The 26650-nt window shown below is 44.2% G+C and overlaps 1 protein-coding gene across 2 annotated transcripts in view; it reads right to left on the reverse strand.

Moving 5' to 3' along the window:
• Positions 1–26650, reverse strand: part of PLXDC1 (plexin domain containing 1) — a 424334-nt gene that overhangs the window by 182338 nt on the left and 215346 nt on the right. For both annotated transcript variants that reach the window (XM_089657330.1, XM_089657329.1), the window contains exons 3-5: positions 26174–26317; positions 24281–24350; positions 24054–24176 (exon numbers count right to left, since the gene is read on the reverse strand). In XM_089657330.1, coding sequence (XP_089513456.1) covers positions 24054–24176; positions 24281–24350; positions 26174–26317 — 337 coding nt within the window. The remainder of the gene's footprint in view (positions 1–24053; positions 24177–24280; positions 24351–26173; positions 26318–26650) is intronic.

A 26650-nucleotide genomic window follows, 5' to 3' on the forward strand; every position in this document is an offset into this window, starting at 1 on the left:
ACGTACCTAGTGGTAGAACCTGAAGTGCAGAGGAGGGCCTCCTTTGCAGCTCTGGCTCAGGGGCCCTGGTAGAGTAACAGGGAGTGCCGGAGCACAGAGGTGCACAAGTGCCTGGTAGGACTTCTGTGGATGGATGTTGACGTGCATCAGAAATGCAGGAGCAGCTGGTGGATAGCACACACGCAGAGATGCAGGAACGGCTTGGCAGATGACACTCAGGTAGAAGTGCAGGAGCAGGATACTGGCAAGGATAAGCCTGTGTGCACAATCATGCACGGGCATTTGCAATCAGCCACTAGAAGGGCTAACAGGGATTCTGCGCCCGCGCATACATATATGTGCATTCCCTGACATTGTCCCCCTCCTTACGGGCAGCCTACGTATGCCCAACTGGACACGTTTCTCAGGATGCCTGCAGAAAAATAATTGAATTAATTCTTTGGTATGAACATTAGTCTCTGGTTTCCAAGAGTTCTTTTCTGCCCCATACCCCTTCCACTTAATCAAGTATTGTACCTGGTTCCTTCTTTTCCTGCAGTCCAGGATGGTCTCCACCTCATATTCCTCCTCTCCATCAACGATTACTGGTTACGGGGGACCTGTATTGTGACCTGGAAAAGGACCAGGGACCATGGGTTTCAGCAAGGAGACATGAAATACAGGATGAACCTTTAAAGAGTCAGGCAGTACAAGTTAATAAGAGACATCATTGATTCTTTTCTTGACAGGGAAAGGTCCCAACTTCTTCATCGGGCATGCCAACCTTAGATTGGCTGTGGATAACCAGACCCGTTCTCCAGGTTCCAGAATTAATTCACCCCTTTGTCTCCTGTCAAAGACCTTTTTATTGTCCTCCTGTGCTTTGGCTATAGTTTTTTGCAGGATCCTATTGTTCTGCTGGAAAAAATTGCAGATTCTGGTAGCTCATTGTAAAGAAATGATGGGTGAAATCCATAATTTGCAAAAAACGGGGATTGCTTAGTTGCTGAGTGGATGGCATTATTGTAGGCAAACTTGGTCAAGGGCAATAAAGATACCCAATCATCCTGAGAGAAAGAAGTGAAGCAGCGGATATATTGTTCCAGGGTTTCATTTGTTCTCTGTCTGCCCATTGGTCTGTGGGTGATATGCAGATGAGAATGAAAGTTCAATTTTTAGGGTCTCGCAGAGTGCCCTCCAAAATCTGGATGTGAACTGGACCCCTCGATCTGATACAATATTAGTAGGAGTACCATGTAGTCGCACTATCTCCTTAACAAAAACCCTTGCCGTTTCCGATGCAGAAGGTGTACCCTACATGGGCAGAAAATGGGCCATCTTACATAATCGATCGACCACCACAAAAATAGTAGAGTATTCCTCAGAAGATGGAAGTTCCACAATAAAATCCATGGCAATCATCCTCCATGGTCTATCAGGGATCGGAAGGGGCTTGAGCTAACCCCACGCCTAGTTTCTGCTGCTCTTGCTACAGGTACACTTGACACAGGAATTCACATATGATTTACAATCCTTGCCCAGGTCAGACCACCAGAACAGGCATTGAACAAAATCAGTGGTCTTGTGGATTCCAAAGTGCCCTGCTTGTGGGTGGTCATGGCACAATTCCAGCACCGCTAAACGGAGTTCTTCAGGCACAAAGATTTTGCCCTCCCACCATAGCAATCCTTCCTTGGCCAACATGGGAACTCCCAGAGGTGAGGAGGCTACTACAGATGCCTGCTTAATCTAAGTGATGACATCTGCCTGCAACAATAAAAAGTTCCCAGTTGACAGGATGGTATCTGAGGAAGGTAACTGCTTAGGGTCTTCAAAGATGCGTGATAACGTATCTAGTTTAGTGTTTTTAGCCCCAGGTCTGTAGGTAATATGGAACACAAATCTAGAGAAAAACAGTGCCCACCTGGCCTGAAGAGGTCTCAGTCTTTTGGCTGTCTTCAGGTATTCCAGGTTCTCATGATCGGTGTAGATCAGAATAGGGTGAGCTGATCCTTCCAGAAGGTACCGCCATTCTTCTAGAGCAGACTTTTATTGCCAGCAATTCACGGTCACCAAAATCATAATTCTTCTCGGCAGATGAGAGCTTATGTGGGAAGAATGCAATGGTATGTAGTAAAGTTTTTAAGCCCTGGCGCTGTGACAGAACCACCCCAAGTGCATTTTCAGAGGCATTCACTTCCAAGATATATGGTAGTGCTGGATCAGGGTGACTCAAACTGGGTGAGGAAGTAAATAGACCTTTCAATTTTTCAAAAGCAGCCAGCGCCTCTGGGGACCAGCAGAAACATGCACCTTGCTTGGTTAACTGTGTGACTGGGGCAGAAAATCCCTTGATGAATTTTCGGTAAAAGTTGGCAAAGCCGATGAAGCGTTGGATTCTTTTCTTATCTGTAGGAGCAGTCCAGTCCAAGATGGCAGCCACTTTCTGGGGGTCCATTTTAATTCCCTCTGTGGAGGTGATCAGTTCTAGGCACTGGATACTGTGTTGCTCAAACTCACATTTCTCTGGTTTGGCGTGTAATCCATGTTGTGAAAGCCGGCCCAAAACCTTTTTAATGTGAACACAGTGTAGTTCTGGAAAAGCAGAAAAGACCAGTATATCGTCAAGATAGACAATGACCAAAATGTCTAGGAAGTCTCTAAAAATGTAATTGACAAAGTACTGAAACGTTGCTGGTGTATTACACAATCCGAGAGGCATCACTAGGTATTCAAAATAGCCGAACTGAGTGCAGAAGGCCGTTTTCTATTCATCCCTTTCCCTAATTCGTACAAGGTTATAAGTGCCTCACAAGTCTAATTTGGTAAAGACTGCAGCAGCTCTAAGTTTATGGAATAGCTAGGGGATTAGTGTAAGGGGGTATCAATTCTTCACCGTAATCTTATTTAATTCTCTGTAATCCACACAGGACCGAAGAGAATGATCTTTTTTCTCCACAAAGAAAATTCTTTTTCCAGCAGGAGAGGTAGATGGCCAGATAAATCCTTTGCTGAGGCTGTCATCCAGGTATTCTTTTAGGGTCTCTAGTTCACGTTCAGACAGGGAAAAAATTCGACCAAAAGGAATTTCTGCCCCATGTAATAGTTCGATGGGACAGTCAGAGGATCTGTGAGGTAGCAGAGTGTCAACTCTTTTCTTGTTGAAGACATCCAAAAATTCATGATATACTTCAGGAATCATCAGGCGAAGATCATTATCAGAGTCCATATAGAGTAGCGTGGAAGTCTGAACTGTATCCCTTGTCAGGCAATGCTCCTGACAATGTGCAGATTGGAGGTCCACTTCCCCTGTGGCCCTGTTGATATGGGGATTATGTGCCTGAAGCCATGGCATTCCCAAGATGACAGGGTATAACGGTGATGAGATGACATCCAGTTCTTTGTGGGCAGGGAAGGAAGTGAATACTGGTAGCAATTCTATTTCCTGTGTTACAGTCCCAGATTTAATACTGGTTCCATCGGCCAGATAAACAGAGTCCTTGAGCCTTAGGTTGTAAGGGAAACTGATGTTGTGCTGGCAAGGACTGGTCTATAAAGCAGCTGCAGGTCCCAGAGTCAATAATGGCGGATACCGGAAGGACTCTTCCTGGGAGCTGGAAAGTAATGGAAAGAGTTACTTGAGCTGAAGCAAGCAGTGCAGATGGTCTACTGGTGGAAAAGATGGATAGGCACTTACGTAGTCTGGCCGGGCAATTCCACACATAGTGACCTGCTTCTCCACAGTAAAGGCACAAGTTGTTCAGTTGCCGCCTCTGGCGTTCCTCTGGTGACAGTGACGGGTGCAGGAGGATACGCTCAGGCTCATCTGATACAGGCGTTGTCGCAGGTGCTGCTGAAGGTGCTGGACTGGCAGAAGATGGTACCCTAGATAGCATCTATACAGGATGGGATCAGCCAGAGGATCTCTCCAGGCGTTACTTTCGGAGCCTTCGGTCGATCTGCATTGACAGGTCAGTCAGTCTTTCTAAAGAACTTGGCACCCCCACTATGGCTAGTTCATCTTTCAGGCGTTCCGAGAGTCCCAGGTGAAATTGGTAGTGCAGGGCTGCATCATTCCAGCTTGTGTCAGAGCTCCAGCATCTAAATTCAGTCACATAGACCTCTATTGCCCTACAACCTTGCTGGAGAGCATGAAGAGCCGCCTCTGCCAAAGCCGAACATTGAGGATCATCATATAGTTGTGCTATTGTATCGAAGAAACTTTTTAGAGTGGTCAACTTGGCATCTTGCTTTTCCAAGAGATGAGCCGAGGTTTGGGATTCTCCTTGTAATAGAGAAATTACAAATTCCACTTTGGTATCTTCCAGTGAAAAGGTGAGGGGCTGCAACATATAATATAACTGACATGCATTGTGGAATGCACAAAACTTAGTCCAATCCCTGAAAAATCTCTCTGGTGTGGGAACCCTTGGTTCAGGAGGAAGCAACATGATGGTAGAGGAGGCTGGTGCAGTGACATGGGATGTAGAGGGAGCTGAGGTAGAGCTGGAAGAAGCTGTAGTGGCCAAGGTTGCGGGTGCAGGCAGGGCTTGGAGGTGACTCTCGGGCTGGTATAACCTTCCTGAAGACTCTTGACAACCTGAGGCAGTGCGGAGATATGCTGGCAGATTTCATCAAGCGGGGAGATCCCTCTTTCAGGTTCTGACAGGTCTGTTTGGTACTGTAATGTACCTGGTGGTAGAACCTGAAGTGCAGAGGAGGGCCTCCCTTGCAGCTCTGGCTCAGGAGCCCTGGTGGAGTAAAAGGGAGTGCCGGAGCACAGAGGTGCACGAGTGCCTGGTAGGACTTCTGCGGATGGATGTTGACAGGCGTCAGGAATGCAGGAGCAGCTGGTGGATGGCACACTTGCAGAGATGCAGGAACGGCTTGACAGATGACAGTCAGGCAGAAGTAAAGGAGCAGGATACTGGCAAGGATAAGCCGGTTCAAGTGCAGGATCAGAGTAAATCTCACAAGTGTAATAAAAGCGCCACACCCTTAATACTTTAAAGCAGCAATTCCACCTCAAAGAAACCAAATAAATTTCTTAGTGCTATAACTTAAATCAAGGAATGCGCTAAAACCACAAACTATTCCTAATTTAGTGTAGAAACATTAGTGCAAAAGATATATATATCTATTATCAATTAATATCAAAAAATATCAAAATTATGTGCAAAACATAAGTAATTTAAATAATTAAGTTTGTGAATATAAAAAAAACAAAAATGTCCAATTCTGAATTTCTTCAAATGTCCAAATAAATCCTTTCCAAATTCAGGTGCTCTCAAAGAAATTGTGCCAAAATCCACCACCAAAAGTAAAGTTGGGTAACTCACCAGAGCTCCATGCTGATCAATCTCTAGATCAGCAAAAAACGCTTTTTGCTCTGGGAGCAGATGAAATGAATCAACTTCTCAGGTGTGATGATCAATAGCTACACATTCATCCATAAGGTAGGTATCCACCACTCAATATAATGGTTCCAGGAGCATTATATCACTCTCTCTTTTTATATCTCTCCACCGAGGTCATGTTTGGGAATGAAAGAGAAAAATCATGGTGCAGCCAGTTTTTTTATAAAAGTATCCAACAATTTAATAAAGATTTACACTCACAAAAAGGGTGTCTTCACCGACACCAGTATAACAGCATAAAACAGCAAATGGTATAACAGTCTCCTGTTCCCCGTACACTCACTACAGCGCTCGTGACTTAATTTTCTCCACAAACGTCAGCATCCAGTAAGCCCTCGGCAGAGGTGGCTGCCTGCCCGCTGAACCATACTGCAAACAGCTGCCCTCTCCTTGCAGGTTTGTAAATGTACAAGTAAATGTACTGCCTAGCTAAATTGATGATCTGGTCAGCAGGGGCCCTGCGAAGTGGGGAAGGTTGCCTGTTCTGCCCGCTCGGCGCGCTCCCAGCACCAAGACCGCGGTGTCACTGAGAGCCCCGGGTCCCGTTCTAACGATCGGGACCCGGGACTCCCGATTCCGGGTCACGTGATCGCTGTGATAGCCTCTGATTGGCTATCACAGTGATCAATCACTGTGCAGCCCGGCCCCCTTGTTTTCTCTCTCTCTATGAATGGAGAAGAGAGATACATTGTATCTCTCGAACTCCTGACACAGAGAGAGAAAAAAAAGTTTGTAAAAAAAAAAAAAAGCTAAATAAATATTAAAAAATAAAAGAAAAGGGGGCGCATGCGCGACCAGGGATGATGGTGGACGCTGCTTGCTGAGCTCCGCTCATCCCCGGCCAAATAGTGACTCACCCGCTCCGCTCCACGGCGATCCCGCCGCTTCGGGTGAGTCACATAGTCAAAGCACCCGGCACGGCATTAAGGGGAGGTGTCCATGGGGAAAATAGGGCGCTGGAAGCCCCCCTCCCCGCACCCACAGGACCCGCGGCCCTCGCCGCTTCGGCGGTTTCTCTCTAGGCCGCAATCCCCGGCCTCAAGTTGTGACAGGAGTCCGAGGAACGATCCCGGACCCCCAGTGGCCGCAGAAGGTACTGCACCTTGCTCCAAATCAGAGCAACTGACAGCCTCTGCTCTGATTCCTCCTCATATGGAGGATTCTGACTCACAAGCCACAGAAGGAGGGGACATGGACCACCCTACACCAGGGTATCTTCCAGCCCCCAGCCAAAATCCTCAGCAGGCTACATCATCTGCACTCACAGTCTCCGCATTGGACGATAAGCTGCAGGTCTTTTTGCGCAACATTACCGCCTCTATTGCCGCTGAAGTTGGTAAATTGGCTATAGATCTCAGAGGGGAAATAACCCAAATTGGAGACCGCACGGATAAATTGGAAAACAAATTTGATGAATTGGTGCAATACGTTCATGTCCTTGAGGAAGATAACGCATATCTGAAACACTCCATGTCCCAGATGCAGCTCCAACAAGAGGACCTGGAAAACAGGGAACGGCGCCAAAATATCCGTATTCGCGGTATGTCCGAATCTATCACTGACGCACAACTACACCGCCACCTACTGTCCTTCTTCATCGCAACTGCACCAAAGGTTCCAGAGACAGATTGGCGAATGGATAGGGCTCATCGCTCTCTGGGCCCTAAACCTGTTGAGGGCACCAGACCACGAGACGTTATAGTACGCTTACACTACTTTCAAAGTAAAGAAGCCTTACTATTAGCGGCTCGACAAACATCTTCTTTGGAATTCAAAGGTGACAGACTCCAGCTCTTCTGCGACCTTTCTCCGCTTACTCTTGCCAAACGGCGTGCTCTGAAGCCGATCACCACACACCTCCAGCAACACCGAGTCCTGTATCGTTGGGGGTTTCCCTTCAAGCTGGTTGTCTCTATGGATAATACCCAAGTTGTTCTCCGGGATCTTCATGAGGCGGACTTTTTTCTGAAACAGCTGGGTCTTCCTCCTCTGTCGGATGATGTGTCCTCATTGCCTCCTACTCCTTCTCGTCCCTCCATCACTCCCAACAAGATCTGGACACCGGTCCGCAGAGATCGGAAGAGACTCTTGCGCACCCCGCAACGTCCACGTTCCTCTCGACCAGGAGATCCGCCTGCCTGATGATTCTCTGGGGTGATCATCTGTGGTGAATATGGTGTTGATCCCTCTCCCCTGCTCTATACATGGGTTCTATACCGGTTTTGTTCTCCTGACTGGCCAAACCCTTGCTGGGTGCTCTTTTTGCTTTTGTTTCTTCTGGTCGGGTTGGGTGACCCCCCTGTTGAGTCGGATGTCGTGCTGCCCCCGATTTTGTCTAGCCACTGGCCTAGACGACTTGGGCTTAGTTGACGTTCCCAAGTTTATATCCTTGTGGATATCTGTTTTTTATTATGTTTTTCTTTTTTTTGTGTTATCTGATTGTTTTATGATTTTTGTGTTTTATTCTTCTACATCGATGGTATTTCAATCATTTTTCATTCTACTACAAGTGCTTCAATCGTTGTTATTTTATAATGGCTTTGAGGTTTTTGTCATACAATGTCAAGGGCCTTAACTCCATTCAAAAACGGTGGATGGCTTTGAGGGAGTTTCGATCCTCAGGAGCAGACATTATTTTTGTACAAGAGACCCATTTCAAATCAACTGGCTCTTTTCGTTTTGCCTCGAGATTTTTTTCCCAAGCTTATTCAGCCTTTGATCCCTCCGGGAAGGTCGGGGTGGCAATTTTGATTGGGTCACAGTGCTCCCTTCGGGTTGTTTCCTCCAGGGTTGACCACCAGGGTCGCTTCATTATTTTGAACTGTATGCTTGGTGACACTCCCCTTGTTTTGTTGAATTTATACGCCCCAAATACGGGTCAATTGCAATTCCTTTCCCAAACACTCGCTAACCTAGATTCCATCTCCACTTCGCAGGTGATTGTTGGAGGGGATTTCAATTTGATTTTTTCCCCCCATAAAGACAGGAAGTCCCTTTTTGAGTCCACCCCCTCGAAGCGGCAATGCTCCTCTTCAAAATCTTTTCGTAGATTGATAAGGGAACATCGTCTCTTTGACGCTTGGCGGATTAAACATCCCCTCCATAAACAATTCACTTTCTACTCCACCCCTCACCGTAGTTTCTCCCGCCTAGATCACTTTTTTATCTCTGCCCCACTGCTTCCGCTCCTGGTTTCTTCCGAAATCAATCCCATCACTTGGTCTGACCATGCCTCTCTGACTTTAAACCTTTTATTTCCTCCGGTCATTCTCAAACCATGTCATTGGCGCCTTAATGAGACTTTTCTTTCCACAGATCATCTTAGAGATGAGTTGTCCCAGGGACTTGACACCTATTTTGCCCACAATGTTGGCTCCGTAAGCTCTTCCTCAACTCTGTGGGAGGCCCACAAGGCAGTCTTTCGAGGACTCTGTATTTCTATGGGTTCTCGTTTAAAAAAGTCTTCGGCGAGTGCTAGAGCCTCTCTCATACATCAACTGGTTTTGGCGGAGCGACGGTTGTTGGCCAAGCCGTCCATTTCTGGACTCCGGAGGGTAACATCTCTACGGGACCGAATTAAAGTTCTCGACTCCAATAAGACTGCACAATCCCTCTTGTGGATTAAGCAGAAATTTTACGAATTTTCTAACAAGCCCCATCGTATGTTGGTCAATCGACTCAAAGCTCAGTCGTGTTCTGCGTTACCTGATCTTTTAATGCAACCAAATGGAAACCCTACCTATGACCCCCGGGTCATGGCAACCCTTTTTGGCTCATTTTATGAGAAACTGTATAATTGTCTGTCCCCAGATCTTCATCCGCCCCTCACACAGTCATCGTTTGATCGTTTTTTTGACCCCCTGTCACTTCCGAGACTATCATCCTCAGACATTGCTACCCTTAATGCTGATATTACGCTAGAGGAATTATTGGACACAATTAAACATCTCCCCTCTCGTAAAGCCCCGGGTCCGGACGGACTGCCTTACTCCTACTATAAATCCTTTATTGGTATCCTGGCCCCTCATCTCCTCTCTTTTTATCGAGATCTTTTCAAGGGGATCACACCCCAAACTGATTTCTCCCGGGCATATATCTCGGTTATCCCTAAACCCGATAAAGATCATTCTATTGTGGACAACTACCGCCCCATTGCCCTACTCAATTCCGACTACAAGATTTTCACTAAAATTTTGGCCAATCGATTGTCCAGAATTATTTCCAAACTCATACATAGGGACCAAGTGGGCTTTGTACCTGCCAGACATGCTGCAGATAACACCAGGAGATCCATTGATCTGATTGACTTGGTTAATCGATCCTCCACCCCTACTGTGTTATTGAGCTTAGATGCTCAAAAAGCTTTCGACCGTTTAAGTTGGCCTTACATGTTCAGGGTCTTGGAGAAATTTGGTTTTAGGGGCCCATTTGTAGCAGCCTTGAAGGCCCTTTATTCGTCCCCCTTTTCGCAGGTCAGATTAGCTTCTTTTCTTTCACTCCCCTTTCGGATGTCAAATGGCACACGTCAGGGTTGCCCACTCTCTCCTTTGCTGTTCATTCTTTGTCTGGAACCACTAGCTATCGCCATCAGGTCGAATCCAGATATTCGCGGGATACAATCCCATTCCCATGAGTACAAATTATCGTTGTTTGCTGATGACATCCTCCTTACACTTACGTGTCCCCATACCTCCTTACCAATTTTGCATAAGACCCTGAAACAATTTGGGGCTATATCAGGCTACAAAGTCAACACGTCCAAAACTGAGGCACTCCCAATACATGTCCCACCTGCCGTTTTATCTTCACTTCAGGAAGCCTTTCCCTACCGGTGGTGCACCCATTCTTTAAAATATTTAGGTACTAATCTTACTTCCTCTTACCAATCCATATATGAAGCCAATTTCCCTCCACTATTTATAGCAATTTCTCGCTCTCTGAAACACTGGGATGCCCTGCCCATCTCTTTTCTCGGACGCATTAACGTATTAAAAATGACCGTGTTACCAAAACTTTTATATTTGTTTGCAACCCTCCCCATCCCCGTTCCTATGTCCAAACTGCACTCCCTTCAAAAATCTTTCTTGCATTTCATTTGGCATAACAAGCGGCACAGGATTGCACGTTCTGTTTTGCTCTCTCCGCGCACTAGGGGGGGATTGGGGGCGCCGGATATAATAACATACTATTATGCAACTCACCTTCGTTTTCTCTTGTCATGGTCTACCCATCATCCTCCCAACACTTGGACTGAGATCGAATCCTTGCAACTGTCCCCAACTCATCCATGCTCCCTCCTTTGGTCGACCTCAGCAGTGGATGTCTCATCCTTCCGCCACCTATTCCTTGGTCCCATGCACTTTTCTATGACTGTTTGGCAGAAATGTAAGGCTAAATTTTCACTGGCCTCTGACTGCTCCCCACTGACAAATATTCTCTATAATCCTAACCTTCCAGACAATATGGCCATATCCCGGATGTCCCTCTGGGTAGCAGCTGACCTTTTTCAACTGCATCACTTGATTCACCCGGTGACTCGTAAGTTATACTCATTCGCGGATCTTCAGAAAAAAGCTCTTTTACCTCCCCAACATTTTTATATTTACCTTCAAATACGCCATTTTTTTTCTACCTTATCACCCTTATTGATTCTGGGGAAGCCTACTCCCTTCGAACGTTTATGTATGCAGGGTCCCCATCAAAGGGGTATTATCTCTAATACTCATAAGCTTCTTATGGATGCCCCCCCTTTAGCCAATGACACTCACCTCTACATGCGTAGGTGGTCTCAATTTGTACAATGTGATATTGATTTATTAACGTGGAAGAAAATTTGGGAAAATGCATCTAGATCTTCTGTCTGTGTGGTTTTTAAGGAAAATATATACAAGATCATGATGTTATGGTACAAAACACCTGAAGTTCTCCATGCTTATAATCCGAGTGCTTCTCCTGTCTGCTGGCGCTGTAGTAGAGACCTGGGTTCTCTCTATCATATTTTTTGGACATGCAGCTCCATTATTCCTTTTTGGGAAGAGGTCCGCTCCTTGTTGCAATCGTTGTTACATATCTCTCTCCCACTTGACCCATTACATTTTTTGCTGGGTTTACCATTCCCGGGTCTACCTAAACCATCCAGAAAACTTGCTGTACATGTTCTGACAGCAGCCAGGAGAAGCATTCCTATGTGTTGGTTATCTTCTACTCCCCCTTCATTGCAGACTTTGTACAAAATTATTGCTGATGTAAGACAGATGGAATATTTGACTGCATTACATGGTTGTTCGTTTGCTGTGTTTGAGATGATTTGGTGCCCCCTGATGAAGTCACGTGTACCCGTGACGCAACGCGTTGGCACGCCCTGACGACACTTCCGGTACGCGGTGACGTCACTTCCGACGTACGCGCCATATTGGGACTCCAGGTACACCCGCAGTACCAGGACTACCAGGACTACATGAGGACTTGTCATATGTTTTTAATCTTATGTGGAAATGTGAGTAGGAACTCTGTATCTATGCTTTATAATTAAAATTACAGTATCACGCTATGGGAGTTTTTGTTTTGTGTTTCTGAGCATCGCCTGGTGGTATATTACCACCATTAACAGCGGCTGGAGGTGGTTTTGGAATACAGTACTTGAGGTGGAATCTGCTGTGGATCTGTGACCGGCTGACATCTGAGGGTTATACCCTATATATTATCAAGGCGTATTGGCCCTTGTGGTCGATGCGGGGAGGTGAGGAGGCACTCAGACCATTGTAGGATTGTGGCACTATTGGCACTCTCACGTTCTGAAGAATCACCGTTTTTGTTTGAAGTGGACTGCATTTATTCACTTTATCACTTGCTGCAGTGTGTTGTCCCTTTGCATGATTATATATTAACCATCATAGATATATGGTCACGTTTCTCCCCACAGGGGATTGACAGGGGGTCATCCTTGCATGCATGTATTTGTGTCATATATATATATATATATTTATGTATTAGTTTTAGGGTTATGTCCATTTATCTAATGGCATTTGTTTAGCGCTGCACCAATTTTTATAATTTATAGAACCAGGGAGGCATTTCTTCATGAGAAGCTGAGAGAGTACAGAAATTTTTACAAGTGCACTTCATGAGTGAGTGAAGGAGGGGGAAATTAGTCTTATCAATTCTATACCATTTTATATTTATATTGTTCTTGCAGTTCTTGAAGTCTCTGTTGGTTATCTCCCCGGGGTCCTAATACCCAAGATTTCTACCATTTTGTTTAGTTCTTTGAACTTTTTCTTTTGGGCTCATTAGCTCCCTTTCTATACCCTCTTGGGCAAATTGGATATATTGTGGTGCCCCCTTGTGGGCAATGGTACAGTAGTGGTGGTGGGTTGGTTTGGATCCCTAGGGTTAGACTGAACAGTATTTCCTTCTATGGGTTATTTTGTAACATGCATAGATTTTGTGCAGCAATATTATTGTATTTGTCATTATTGCTTGTTCGTTTTTCTTGATATAGATACCCCTGTTACCCCCTGATAAAGAGTGTGAAAATTAATTGAAATGTTTTGGGTGATTTATGGCTGAAAAGAAAGTTTATTGCAATGTTCTATATGCACAGTCATTGTAATGTGCCTGAATTTCAAGGGTACTAGAAACATGCTATTTTAAGACCAGAGTATTGCTGCATTACTTTTTGTTTAAATGATTTTATATTGACAGTTGTGTACAATAAAATGAAATTGTTTTTATAACACTTAATTTGTGTTTTGGCTGCAAGAAAGTCCAACGGGATAATTCCTTGTTGTATTTAAAGTAATTCTAAAGGTTTTTTTTGTTAATAACAAACACATCATACTTGCCTGCTCTGTGCAATGGTTTTGCACAGAGCAGCCCCAATCCTCTTCTTTTTGGGTTCCCTGCCAGCGCTCCTGGATCCTCCCCCTTTACCAGTGCCCCCAATAGCAAGCCATTTGCTCTGGGGCACAAGCTCCCAAGCCCCGCTCTATGCAACCATAAGACACACACAGCCGAGGCTCGCCCCCACCCCCACTCTCTCCTCATTGGCTCACTGGCTGTGATTGACAGCAGTTGGAGCCAATAGCTCCCAATGCTGTGTGTCAGTCAATGAGAAGAGAGAGACAGTAGCAGCACACAGAAGGTTTTTTTACCACCATGCATAAAATGCATGAAGATAAAAAAAATCCCTTCAGCCTTTACAACCACTTTAAAAATGTGTTTGGACATGTTAAGTAATCAAAGAAATTATGAAGTACCGACTAGGGATCCAACACAAAAATATTTGAAAGAACTACAACACATTTTGAAGGCATGGTTGGATAGTAAAAGACTATCCAAGGATAAATGTAATTATATCAATTATAACCCCACTATATCGACCTTTTACTCCTTTTACTCTCTCCCAGAAGTACATAGACAGCTAGAGAGACCCCCAGGATGGCCCATAGTGGCAGATAATCAAAATATCACAGAGCAGGTAATCAATTATACAGATAACATTTTAAGACCCTATACATGCATAGCCTTCATATATTGAGGACACTAGGAACTTTGTCAATAAGCTGTCAGATTTGATGATTTCAGAGGATGTGTACCTAGCCAGCTTGAGGCTGGGTTTACACTGATGTGGTTCAGAATTTGCAATGTTTTCTGTGCGAATTCTGCAGCTTTTCAGAATCGCACCCAGTTCATGCGAACCGATGCGGGGGTGTATGTTAAGTTAACAACACCCCGAAATTGGTCCGCAAAACACGGTGCGATTTGCAGAATCGGATCGAATAGGTGTGAATACCCATGCAATCCGATTCTAGTGGGGACCCAAAAAAGGGTCCTGCACCTTTTTGGTGCGGGTGCGGTGCAGTTTGCGCTATACAAAATGTATGGCTCCGATCGCACCGCACACATCGCATGTGATTTGCGTAGGAATGCGGTGCAGTTCCTGTGCGAATCACATGCGATGTACCGCACCGCATTATTGTGAACCTAGCCTGAATGTGGAAACTCTATATAGCAACTCTCAGTATACTGAGTATTCTCAGTATAAGAGAGGAGGTTTTTTTTTGCAGCTGTTCATGTTGCAATTGAGTCTCCTAGAAACCTGCACTAGGTCTTTTCCAGCCCAGGTGTTTAAACATTCTCACACTGCTGTTTTTTAATGAGAAGTGCTGCTAAACTATTCCTCTAAAATCATATCTGGGAAAGCTATTGAACACTGCTCAGTGCACTTGGGAATCATCTGAGCAAAGACATCTTTGAATATCCGCCTGCCTTGACCATTTGCCTATTTGACTAAGACACAGGTGTCAAACTGGCAGCCCTCCAGCTCCAGCTACAAGTCTCATGAGGCACTGCAAGATTGACAGTTACAAGCATGACTTCCAAAGGTTGAGGCATGATGGGACTTGTAGTTTTGCAACAGCTGGGGGCCGTCAGTTTGACACACCTGGACTAAGAACATGCCTGCAGATTTTGTATCATGTTTTGTTTCTGGCTGCTGTCAGTTGTTGCCAGTTTGAGTGTAACTGAGAGCCCCACCCTATGAGTCATCTATAGTAAAGTCTATTATCCCTTTCAGGTGTTCTAGTGCAGTGGTCGGCAAGCCGCGGCTCGCCAGCCACATGCGGCTCTTTACACATTTTAATGCGGCTCTTCTGTGTGCCGGGCGCCCGCTCCCCTCCCTCCTCTCGGGCGGTCGCCCCAAAAGTCAGGACTCTGCAGCTAGCCCAGCAATGGGCAAACTACGGCCCGCGGGCCGTATACAGCCTGGCGGACCTTTTAATCCAGCGGAGCGTGGCAAACATTGGCTGTCAGGATGTAGGCGGGGCAGCGTGACAAACTCCTCTCCTCTCACAGTCTGCCCTGAAGACCGGAACGGCGCGGGAACACGGCGAGAGGAACGCGCGGAGCAAAGGTAAGTGAATTACTATATGAGGGATGAATTACTATGGGGGATGAATTACTATATGGGGAATGAATTACTATAGGGGGGATGAATTACTATAGGGGGGATGAATTACTATATGGGGGATGAATTACTATGGGGGATGAATTACTATGGGGGATGAATTACTATGGGGGATGAATTACTATATGGGGGATGAATTACTATATGGGGGATGAATTACTATATGGGGGATGAATTACTATGGGGGATGAATTACTATATGGGGGATGAATTACTATATGGGGGATAAATTACTATGGGGGATGAATTACTATATGGGGGATGAATTACTATATGGGGGATGAATTACTATGGGGGATGAATTACTATGGGGGATGAATTACTATATGGGGGATGAATTACTATGGGGGATGAATTACGATATGGGGGATGAATTACTATATGGGGGATGTATTTTCAGTTTTAAAAATGTGGCTCTCAAAATAAATTTCAATCGTGGTTTTGGCGAGATTTGGCTCAGTTGAAAAAAAAAGGTTGCCCACCACTGTTCTAGTGAACACCTAGTGGTTCCTTACATCCTGTACCTCATCCATCTTTAGGGTTTGCATTTGCCTGATGACACAGAAGGTCCACTACTTTCCGTGACAATGTGCTTGTTCAGATTTGTCATTTGCAGGATACCCTAAAAGTGTATCTGATGGTGTTCTGTCACATTGCGAAAGGGGGTCCAAGTGTTCATGGCCGGTCTTAGGGATCCCCTAGCTGATGCTTACTGGTCAAACCATGGACTACATATTTATATCTTTCATCCACTCAAAACTGCCTTCATATCTTCAATGGAGGATTAAGCTGCATCCTTGGTAGAAATTTTCTTTTTCTCTTTGGGCTGGGTTAAATGGTGCAGTACTAAAGAATAGTTTTTCTCTCTAGCTCCTTCTCATTTGTGTCTGTGCCCAATATTCTATCATGCGTTTCAGTCTCTTACGTTATTGGCATGATTATTGACACCCAAGGTATAAGGAAACATAGCCTGTTGGAAGATGACATATCTAGGTTGTGTGTGCAAGCCCTTTCCTTGTTCAATCTGTTCATTCTCCAGCAGGCAAGTAATGGGCAAAATCACATTACTGTACAGAGAGGCAAAAGCTGGACATACACTAGCAGAATTAATATTATATTATTAATATTATACAGTATTTATATAGCGCCAAAGGGTTTGCTCAGCACTGTACAATAGCAAGGGGGACAGAACTTCAGACAAGACAGAAACAATACAATACACGAGGGGTTCGAGGGCAATGCTCTTTCGAGCTTACAATCTAGGAGGGAGGGGAAAGTGGTACAGGAGGAAATGGCTGTGGGGAATGAAGTGGTGGGAGGAGTGGCGGAGTTCAGCTGTTAGGTGAGGGTGGGGTAGGCTTCCCTGAAGAGGTGGGTCTTCAGGGTGCACTTGAAGGTGATGAGGGTAGGTGACAGTCTGATGGATTGAGGTAGGGAATTCCAGAGGATGGGGGAAGTCCTAGAGAAATCCTGCAATCGGGCGTGGGAGGAGGAGACCAGGGAGCAAGAGAGTAGGAGGTCCTGTGAGGAGCGAAGGGCACGGGTAGGGTAGTATTTGGGTATCAGGTCGGTTATGTAGTTTGGGGCGGCGTTGTGAATGGCTTTGTAGGTCAGGGTTAGCAGTTTGAATTTGATGCGCTGGGCAATCGCGAGCCAGTGAAGGGATTGGCAGAGGGGGGTGGTGGATGTGGAGCAGTTGGTGAGGTGGATGAGTCTCGCCGCTGAGTTCAGGATCGACTGGAGTGGGGATAGCGTTCATTTGGGTAGGCCAGTGAGAAGGGAGTTGCAATAGTCCAGGCGTGAGATGATGAGGGAGTGTACGAGTTGTTTAGTAGTGTCTGGGGTGAGGAATGTACGTATCTTGGAGATGTTGCGGAGGTGGAACCTGCATGATCTTGATAGCAATTGGACGTGGGGTAGGAAGGAGAGGTGTCAGTCCAGGGTGACACCCAGGACTTTGGCATGTGGGGTGGGAGTGATGGTGGCGTTGTTAGTAGTGATGGAGAGGATGGGGGGGCGCGGGGTGGGGGGAAGACCAGGAGCTCTGTTTTGGACAGGTTAAGTTTTAGGAAATGGAGCAACATCCAGTCTGATATGTCGTTCAGGAGGTGGGCGATGCGGGCGGAGAGTGAGATGGGGGGTGGAGAGGTAAATTTGTGTGTCGTCGGCATAGAGGTGGTAATTGAAGCCGTGGGAGTTAGTTTGCCAAGGGAGGAGGTGTAGATGGAGAAGAGGAGGGGTCCGAGGACAGAGCCTTGGGGGACTCCGACAGAGAGGGGGAGGGAGGGGGAGGTGGCAGTGTTATAAGTGACGCTGAAGGAGCGTTGGGAAAGGTAGACGGAGAACCAGGAGAGAGCAGCGTCCCTGATGCCAAGGGAGTGCAGTTTAGTAAGGAGGAGAGGGTGGTTGACAGTGTCAAAGGCCGCGGAGAGGTCAAGGAGCAGGAGGACAGAATAGTGGCCATTAGCTTTGGCGGTTAGTAGCTCGTTGGTGATTTTAAGTAGGACGGTTTCGGTGGAGTGCAGGGGACAGAAGCCAGACTGTAGAGGGTCAAGGAGGTTGTTATCAGTGAGGTGGGATTGTAGGCCAGGCGCTCAAGGAGATTGGAAGTGAATGGCAGCAGGGAGATGGGTCTAAGGTTGTTAAGGTCAGTGGGGTCAAGGGGGGGGTTTTGAGTATGGGGGTGATGTGCGCGTGTTTTAGAGGGGAGGGGAAGGTGCCAGTGGAGAGGGAGAGATTGAAGATGTGGGTGAGGGAGCGAAGGATGGAGGGGGGTTGACTGGAGGAGCTGTGAGGGGATAAGGGCCAGGGGGCAGGTGGTGAGGCGGGATTCAGTGAAGACCTTAGAGACCTCTTTAGGGGTAGTTGGGCTGAAGGAGCGGAGTGTTGGGGAGGTGATAGTGTGCGGGGGGTTAGGCATAGCGGGGGGGAATTATATTGGAAGTTTTCCATATTAAAGTGTTACTAGACCCACAACAGTAAAATCAGTCTGCATATGCAGTAAAGCATGCTTGATATACTCACTGTGTAACCTAAGGGGTTAATCTTCTGCATTTTGTAAAACACTGTTTGATCCTGACTTCTCTGATCCTCCCCTTCTTCCAGTATCCCCCTCTCTTCTTCTGATAAGACATATTGTGTGGAGTCACTCTGCACATGCTCAATTTGGTGTGTATTGCTAGAGAGGTTTTTTTTTTTCTTCTTGGGAGAGTGCATGTGATCAGCACAGGGCCAATCAGCATTGTCCAGACAGATGTCAGGGGTTCTGCATCCTCCTAGAGCAAAATTAAAACTCCTACAAGCTTTAAGCAGTGCTCGGCTGGACACTAATAGAACAAGACTGCTCTAACTGCTGATGTGAAAAGGTATTTAGCAGTTTATATTTATCCATGTTCTGTGAACTGTGAAAGACCAGTTATAGTGAATGCAGAGTCTTTAGTTGCACTTTAAGAATGTTTGTTTGATTTTGTAATCATTAGTAGGGTCAGAATGGCATTTGTTTTTGATTTTGTAATCATTAGTAGGATCAGAATGGCATTTGTTTTTGATCTCACTGACAAGATAATTTGATGAAGTAAGATGATACATTTGATATATTTCTCTTGAACAAACAGTATATGTGGTTTTCATTTGGTGAAGTTAATTTCTCTCAAAATAAAATGTTAAATGCAAACAAAAAATGTTAAAGTACTTTCGAACAGTTGTCAAGCTCTTGGATGTATTGAGAATTTTCGTACAGTTTTTTGTATGTTAATTTGAAAATCTATTAGTGTATGGCCAGATTAACATAATCTAGGCCATATAGTTTATGAGTGTGGACATGCCTGCTGTCCGAGGTGAACATGCAGGCACTCCATCAAGATCGATAATAAAACAATCAGTTCCTCCCCTCATGCCAGGGTACTAGGTGTAATCCTGGACTCCCATCTGTCCTTTCAGCCCCAAATCCAATCACTGTCCAAATCTTGTAGACTTCACCTCTGTAAAATCACCAAGATACACCCATTCTTAACCTCTGAAACCACTAAGCAACTTATTCACTCCCTTTTTATCTCTCGCCTTGGCTATTAACGCCTTAACTCCCTCCTCACTGACCTACCTAATCGCAGGCTATCCTCTCTTCAGTCTATCATGAATGCTGCTGCCAGACTCATCCACCTTAGTAACCGTTCCATGTCTGCCATCCCTCTTTGCCAATCCCTCCACTTGCTTTCCATCTAATAAAATTCAAAACATTAACAATAACATATAAAGCCATTTGCAACTCTGCCCCAAATTACATCACCAATCTTGTCTCTAAATGTCAACCGAACCATCCTCTCCGCTCCTCCCAAGACCTTCTGCTCTTTATTTCCCTTGTTTCCTCCTCTCATGTTCGTCTCCAGATCTTCTAGAGAGCCTCCTCCATTCTCTGAAACTCTCTACCCCAACCTGTCCGACTATCACCTACTTTGCCCACTTTTAGGGGATCCCAGAAAACCTCTCTTTTCTTCAGGGAAGCCTATCCTGCCTTCAGCTAATAACCGAATCTTCTATTTCTCCCATCAGCTCACCCCCCACAGTTATTACCTTTTGTAACACCAGCCCCTCCCTTTTAGATTGTAAGCTCCCAGGAGCAGGGCCCTCCTTACCCTCTTGTATTGAACCGTATCGTTGCTGTATTGTCTCCCTTTATGTAATTATTTATTTACTGTAAAGAACTGAGCAAACTGTTGGCACTATATACTATATGATCCGCTGCTCATATTCCAGGGAGAAGTATATACCAGCATACAAACTTTTAGCCGCTATTTGGAGTTAAACCTTTAACGCTGCTTAGACATATTTTTTTAATTGAAAAATGTGTTCTTTCTTGTAGTATAATAACATGGGAGATCACACAGTACATACTGCATACAAAAATATGAAAAAACTCAATAATACAATGTGTAACCATACAATGGACAACATGTTATCATATTATAGCGGCTGGTATCTAGGTTTGTTCCTGACAACATTAATCAACCGGTTGAAACACATATGACAATAATTAAGAGAAGACCTAGTAGGTGATAGGGTCTCTCATCAGTACAGGTACATCAATGAGAAACGAATGGCCCAATAGTTAAAAAAAATCCATTCCTTGAGTAAACTTAACATATATAACGTGGGACGAAGGTAATATAAAAGGTGGTCCACAGCTCTCTAAAAGGCGTGTAACTCAGAGTCACCCACATGTAGCCAAGGTCTGCAAGCAACAATCCCAGATTTTGTTATAATTGGATGGGCAGCCTCTATGAACATACATACATTTCTAATAAGATTAAGTATTATTAATTTCTTGAATCCAGGAAGCAACTGTGGGGGCTGCAGCCCTCATCCAACTTCTTGCAATTACTTTTTAAGCAGTGAATAGGGTATCATGTAGAAAGGTTTTAGTGAACTTGTCCATGTCAGGGTTAAGGTAAAATCATAAGAGGTACAGTTTAGGGTGTAGAGTTAGCAGAGAACCCATTGGGGTTGACTTACTAAAACCTGTGAGTGCACAATATGGTGCAGCTCTGCATAGAAACCAGACAGCTTCCAGGTTTTATTGTCAATGCTTAATTAAACAAGCTGAGGTTAATTTTGCACTCTCCAGTTTTAGTAAAATCAGCTCCATTGTGTCATACATAAATTTCACCACCTGTGTCCAGAATTCCTGGATAATAGGGCAGGCCAATAGTAAATGATGTAGTGTACACAAGGGAATGGGGGTTTCGATCCTGCCAGTATCTGGCAAGGCAAACTAGGGTTGAGGCTTGATGAAGGATGTAAAGTTGTGTAAGATTGTGTTTAGGCAATACCATCTTGCATCTATCAAGGACCTCAATCCAGTCTTCATCATCCATGTCCCCCACATTAGCTTCCCAATGCTGCTTAATCCTGTAAGCTAAGGCAGCAGCAGAAGGGAGAAAATAATATAATATCAAATGTAGATAATAATTTTTGTAGTTCCCTCCCTAAACACATCCATAAAGGGGTTGGACACAGGTGGGGTTTAGGAGGTGGGAAATTGGGATCTGCAAGGCATGTCATATCTGCAGGTATGGGAAAAACATGTCATTAGGTAAGGATAATTCCTCTTTCAGTTGATTAAAGGTTTTAAGGCCTCTAGCAGATAGGACATGGTGCAGTAAATACAGTATATACTCTTAGATACCCAGAGATCAGCATTGGAAACAGAAAGAAGTTCAGGTAAGCACTTATCGTGCCATAGGGGAGTAAAGTCATGATATTCTGGGAGGTTTAGTTTGGTAGAGGCCAGGTCGCAGAGGGGTAACTAGAACCTTGAGGGCACCAGTCCTTTACTCCTGTCGCGGGGCCCTTTATTACAGTCCTGCATTGGGACCTTTTCACATGTTCACAACACCTTTTCTTCAAGCCAAACCAGAGCGGTGCACTGCATTTTTTTTCATATGTATACGCTATACATATTTTGTGATTTAAAAACATTTCTAATCACATGGATTTATTCACTGAATGCACAGGGTTCCCCTTTGCAACCCTGGTAGTTCCGCCACTGCCAGGTCACATGGACATTTTTAAATGCTTCTACTTCTACTTGCTTTGTGGGTATATGTGTTATTTTGCTTTGGAAATAATTAATACTTACAAATTGAGAGCACTAGATATTGTTTATTCTGTGTGTGTGTGTATGTGTGTAGATGTGTCTGTATGTGTGTGTGTGCGTGCGTAGATGTGTTTGTATGTGTGTGTGTAAGCATATGGGTGGTTTGGACAGGATTATGTGTTTATTATGGGTGGTAGAGTATGGAGCAGTTGAGTTACTACTAGGTTGGATAGAAGATAGGATATGCTTGGTAGAGTTATGGTTTGGTGAGTGAGAAATTATGAGGGGTTATGGTTGTATGCGGTGCATGGTCTAAAAATGATGGAGTGTTTAGGGGGATATTGGGGACCCAATGTCATTTCATGAAATAAGTTTTGAGGGAATGTTTAGGGGCAGAATTAGGGGCTGGGCATGGTAGGGGTTGCATGGGGCAACAAAGAACCTGATACTAAGGATCCTGATGTAATGTGGAGGGACTCTAAGAACCGTGATGTGGGGGGACTCTAAGGACCCTGATGTAATGTGGGGGACATTTAACAATGTCATTTCATGAGATCATTTTGGAGGGTATGGTTAGTGGTGGGGCAGGGTAGGGGTTGGGTGGGGCAACTGGTGGTGAGCAACTCTAGTAACTCAGGACTTGAAATTTTGAGCCCTGATCTAAGATTCATAACATACACATATGAGAACAAACACTAGAAAGATGAAATATTTGGGGTCACATATACTTTAAGGCTAGGTTGATACTAGTGGTAGTGCTTGCCACCCCTCTGAAAAGTGTTCAGAGCCATTTCAAAAGGAGGTGAAAAAGGTGATATGCCTCCTCCCTAGCACCTGTTTTAACCCTGTAACTGCAGCATTACCACACTACAGCCATGTGCATTGCACGCGGTTGCAGGTCGGTTGGTGCACAGCCCCACTCTCCAAATGTGACAGGGGGAATGTGTTTACTGCAGAGCAAAGCACCTAAGCCTCGCAAGTGTATAATCCTGTCTTGCTGCCTTTTCAGCTTGAAGGGGAATGGGGGGGAGGGCAATAAAAACACAAAGACATTATATCTACATTTTATCAGATCAATTAATTTAATCCTTATTGGATTAATTAAATTCTTCAGTTTTTTGTCCCGGAGCAGACTTGCATCCTTCAAGGCTGTCTGACTCCTGCCCCCCCCCCCCCCCTTATAAGAGCCTTGGGTGGAAGTTGGTGGTAATAGTGCAACCTGGGGTGTGATGAAAAAACATAATAGGCTGTGTCCCCAGTGGGGTCTGGGTGCTGTGTCAAAGGTTTTACCAAGATTGGACTGATCCGAATACACTGTTGATATTATTGTAATAGAAGGCAGTGAAAAGGTTGACTGAAGAGTTAATTGAAGAATTTGAAGTAAATAGTTAAGCATAGAAATATCTTCATAAGGAAGAGGAGGTCCACCACCTAAAGACACCAGAAAAAAATGAGGTCTCCCAGAGTGGGGGAAGGCAACAGGGATATGTCCAAGGGGGCATGTCCAAAGGCTTTGCCTGTGCCAATCACCTTTAGAAAGCAGCCTTTAAACTAGTATCTATAAATATCCAGTCTGTGTCCCTGTATTGTACATGTAAGATAACAAAATTAATAAATATTCAGACTATGTAACCATACCTAGAAGATACTCAACAAAAATACATCCTGAGTACATCTAACATCCCTGAATATGGGTGTAACCTGTAATGTGTTATGAATGGTGAACTTATCCCTTAAAGAAGGTGAAGAGAAATGTGAGGCACTTACACCTCTGCTTGAATCCTACAAAATCCTCTCCCCTCTATTGGCAGTTAACATTACTGCTGCAAAGCCAGTCATTTAGCACTCTCTGCCAAAGGGGAAGATCAGTGACCTGAATTAGCGGTGTCTGCCTTGGTAGCATTCTGAGCCCTTACAGCATAGCTTATATGTGTCATTTTACTGTTACCCAGTAGGTTAAAAGTAATGAGGTTGGTATTTCTTTATATTGTTTGCGTTATTAAAGCAACTTACGTGGACACCATAGGCCCATTTTAATACATTTTATATATAACAGTTATCTCTATATTTCAATTAACATCACAAAATTTCCACTCACCATTATCTCTGTAAGCAATTTTTGATTCTGTTGAGTAACTTGGATTAAAATTTGCCATCAGCGGTGCCACATACTGTGTTGCAGTCAACATGCGGTGTAAGACGTCACCCATAAAGATAAATCCTGCATGAAAAACAGAAATGTGGTATCCTGCATTAGCCTGTCTATTTCAGACACATGTTCCTTAATATTTTAAATAGAAGGGAAAGTGTATTTGTTAAACCTGCCTCCAGTAGCTATTGTGATGTGCCTCAATAGATGTCCATAGAAGGGGAAATCAAATGAAAGAGTGACTCTCTATAAGAAAAAGAAAACGAAAGGGAGCTTATGCATTAGGAGGAGTTAGTCAGAAACATAGTATTCATTACATATAGTACACCTTTTAAAGCAATAACTACTTGTCCTATGTCTTAACATCAACCATATGGCTGTAAGTATGAAAGCTTTGTATGTTGCCAGTAATGATCAGGTAGTAAGGGGTATACTGATCCCAGCCTCTGAATTGGATCAACTTCTTAAGCTTTACTTTGAACCACTGTGAGAGGTTTCTCCTTGTTACCATCACTTCAGCAAGATTGGTTTCTGAGTTGCCAGCTTTGTCCTGCAAGGTGTCCTACTTATCCTTTTACAGGGAAAACATTGTTTTAAGAATTTATGCCTAATAAAACATACCCTTTGGATCTCAATGAGAATGTTTCACTTCTTTTCTTCCTTCTATTGGCTTTTCATCCAAAGGATATGGACCTTCATGTGTTGAATGAGGTAAGAGTTATCAAGTAACCAACAATATACAAAAGAAAGGGATTTTAAGGTGCTCTAAAGTTTTTAATGATGAATATCTCCTTTTTTTGGTGTGTCTATATATGTGGATTTATTGTGGTGTTGATTATACTCCTATTGGAATTTTAGGGTGTTTGGTGTGGTCCTTCCCTGTGTCCCTTGGGATAAATAGCTGGCGACATAAAATCCTGTTTTGTTTGAGGCGAGTGAGTTTGCCTATGAGTTTATGGACTCTTCATTTTTAAAATATATATATTTGTATGGGTTTTTTTCTTTTTTTTTTGTATTTATTTATTCATTTTATTATATTGAAGTGTTGATGTGTTTGTTAGCAGGGAGGTCCGTATTGGCAGGTTGCAGCTTTCTTTCCCTCTTTTGGCTCCATTTTGAACTCTCCTGGAGATATGAGAGTGGATGCTTGTTTGCTCTCTGTAATGAAGATACACCTGGTAAGAACAGCCCTGGCAGGTTAACCCTATAAAAACCCATATCTAGCAGGCATACTGATTATGTATGATCATGATGTATTGATGACTTCTGTACTATTTTTGTGCTTTCGTTAATTAAATTTGTTTATTGTTATATTTTATTTCCTCCTAGTGGCAATTATAATCAATTATTTGTAAATCTCCTGAAGAAGCCAAAAATTTGGCGAAACATGTTGAGTGGGAATTGTTGCATTGTGAATTCTAAGCCATATGGAGCGCTTTGTTGGTTTTAAGCTTCCACAACTACTAATGTGAATTTTCCGCAATGAACCTCTGGAGAAAACAATTTGTTGAAGAGTACAGGAAAAATTTGGGGAGTTTATACCCCATGTTTTTTTTTTGTTTAGGCAAGTTTTCACTAAAATTTTAATGATTAAGGTACTGGAGATTGTTAACTAGGATTTACACACACACACCCCTATATTATCAAATTGTTACAAAGACATTTATCCCCACTGGAAATTTTTCCATAACCTGCTCTGCAGAAAACTCTAAACTGTAAGACTCCCCCCCAACCCCCACTTTGTTTCAGTGATATTGGTCACAAGGACAAATAAATGGAAGTATCCTTATTGGAGTATATGGTTCAAACAGTTCTTCCCCCTGTTGGAGATGCTCGGCAATCACTGGGCGCCAGCAAGTATTACCGGCTGGGACACGGTGATTGACAGCCGAGGCTACAAATGCTACTTCTGCTATAGGGCGGATGGGAAACGGTTAATGGCCATGGTTAGATTTCTTTATATTATTTACAGTTAGCAACCTGAACTTCTGAAATGTATTAGACGAGACCATAGTATTTTAACTTTATAATGTGTCCAGGGTAAGAGTTAGTATGGTGGGTCATCTCACCGAGGCTTGCCTGTGTGCTTTGGAGAGGAGGCTATGCACTCTAGCCTTTTTGCTGTTCTCTTGCAGTAGATCCACCCATAAGTCCTGGCTTTGCAATTCTGAATTCCCAAAAACTCTTGATGCGTAGTACATGTGGCTGTCCTCCTACAAAGAAAAGTGGAATAATTATGTTAAAGCATAGTAATAAATTAGCTACTATATATATTTATATATATATATATATATATATATATATATACACACACACACACACACACACACACACACACATACATACATAAACACATACTATATATGTAGCCAGGTGCTTGGCTAAGAATGGAGAGTGGGAGAAACACTGACTGTAGCTCTCTGTAGCTGCTGTCCTGAGGTGCTGGACTGGCTAACAGCTATATCAGCAAGGGGAAGGGAGCTGCTGAGCAGGAAGATTTAAATAGACTGAGGCAGGCAGCACTGCGCAGTGGGAACCGTAGTACA

Source organism: Staurois parvus, unplaced genomic scaffold (assembly GCF_062004578.1).
Source record: "Staurois parvus isolate SC_StPar_1 unplaced genomic scaffold, SC_StPar_1.0 ptg000983l, whole genome shotgun sequence".
Taxonomy (NCBI): domain Eukaryota; kingdom Metazoa; phylum Chordata; class Amphibia; order Anura; family Ranidae; genus Staurois; species Staurois parvus.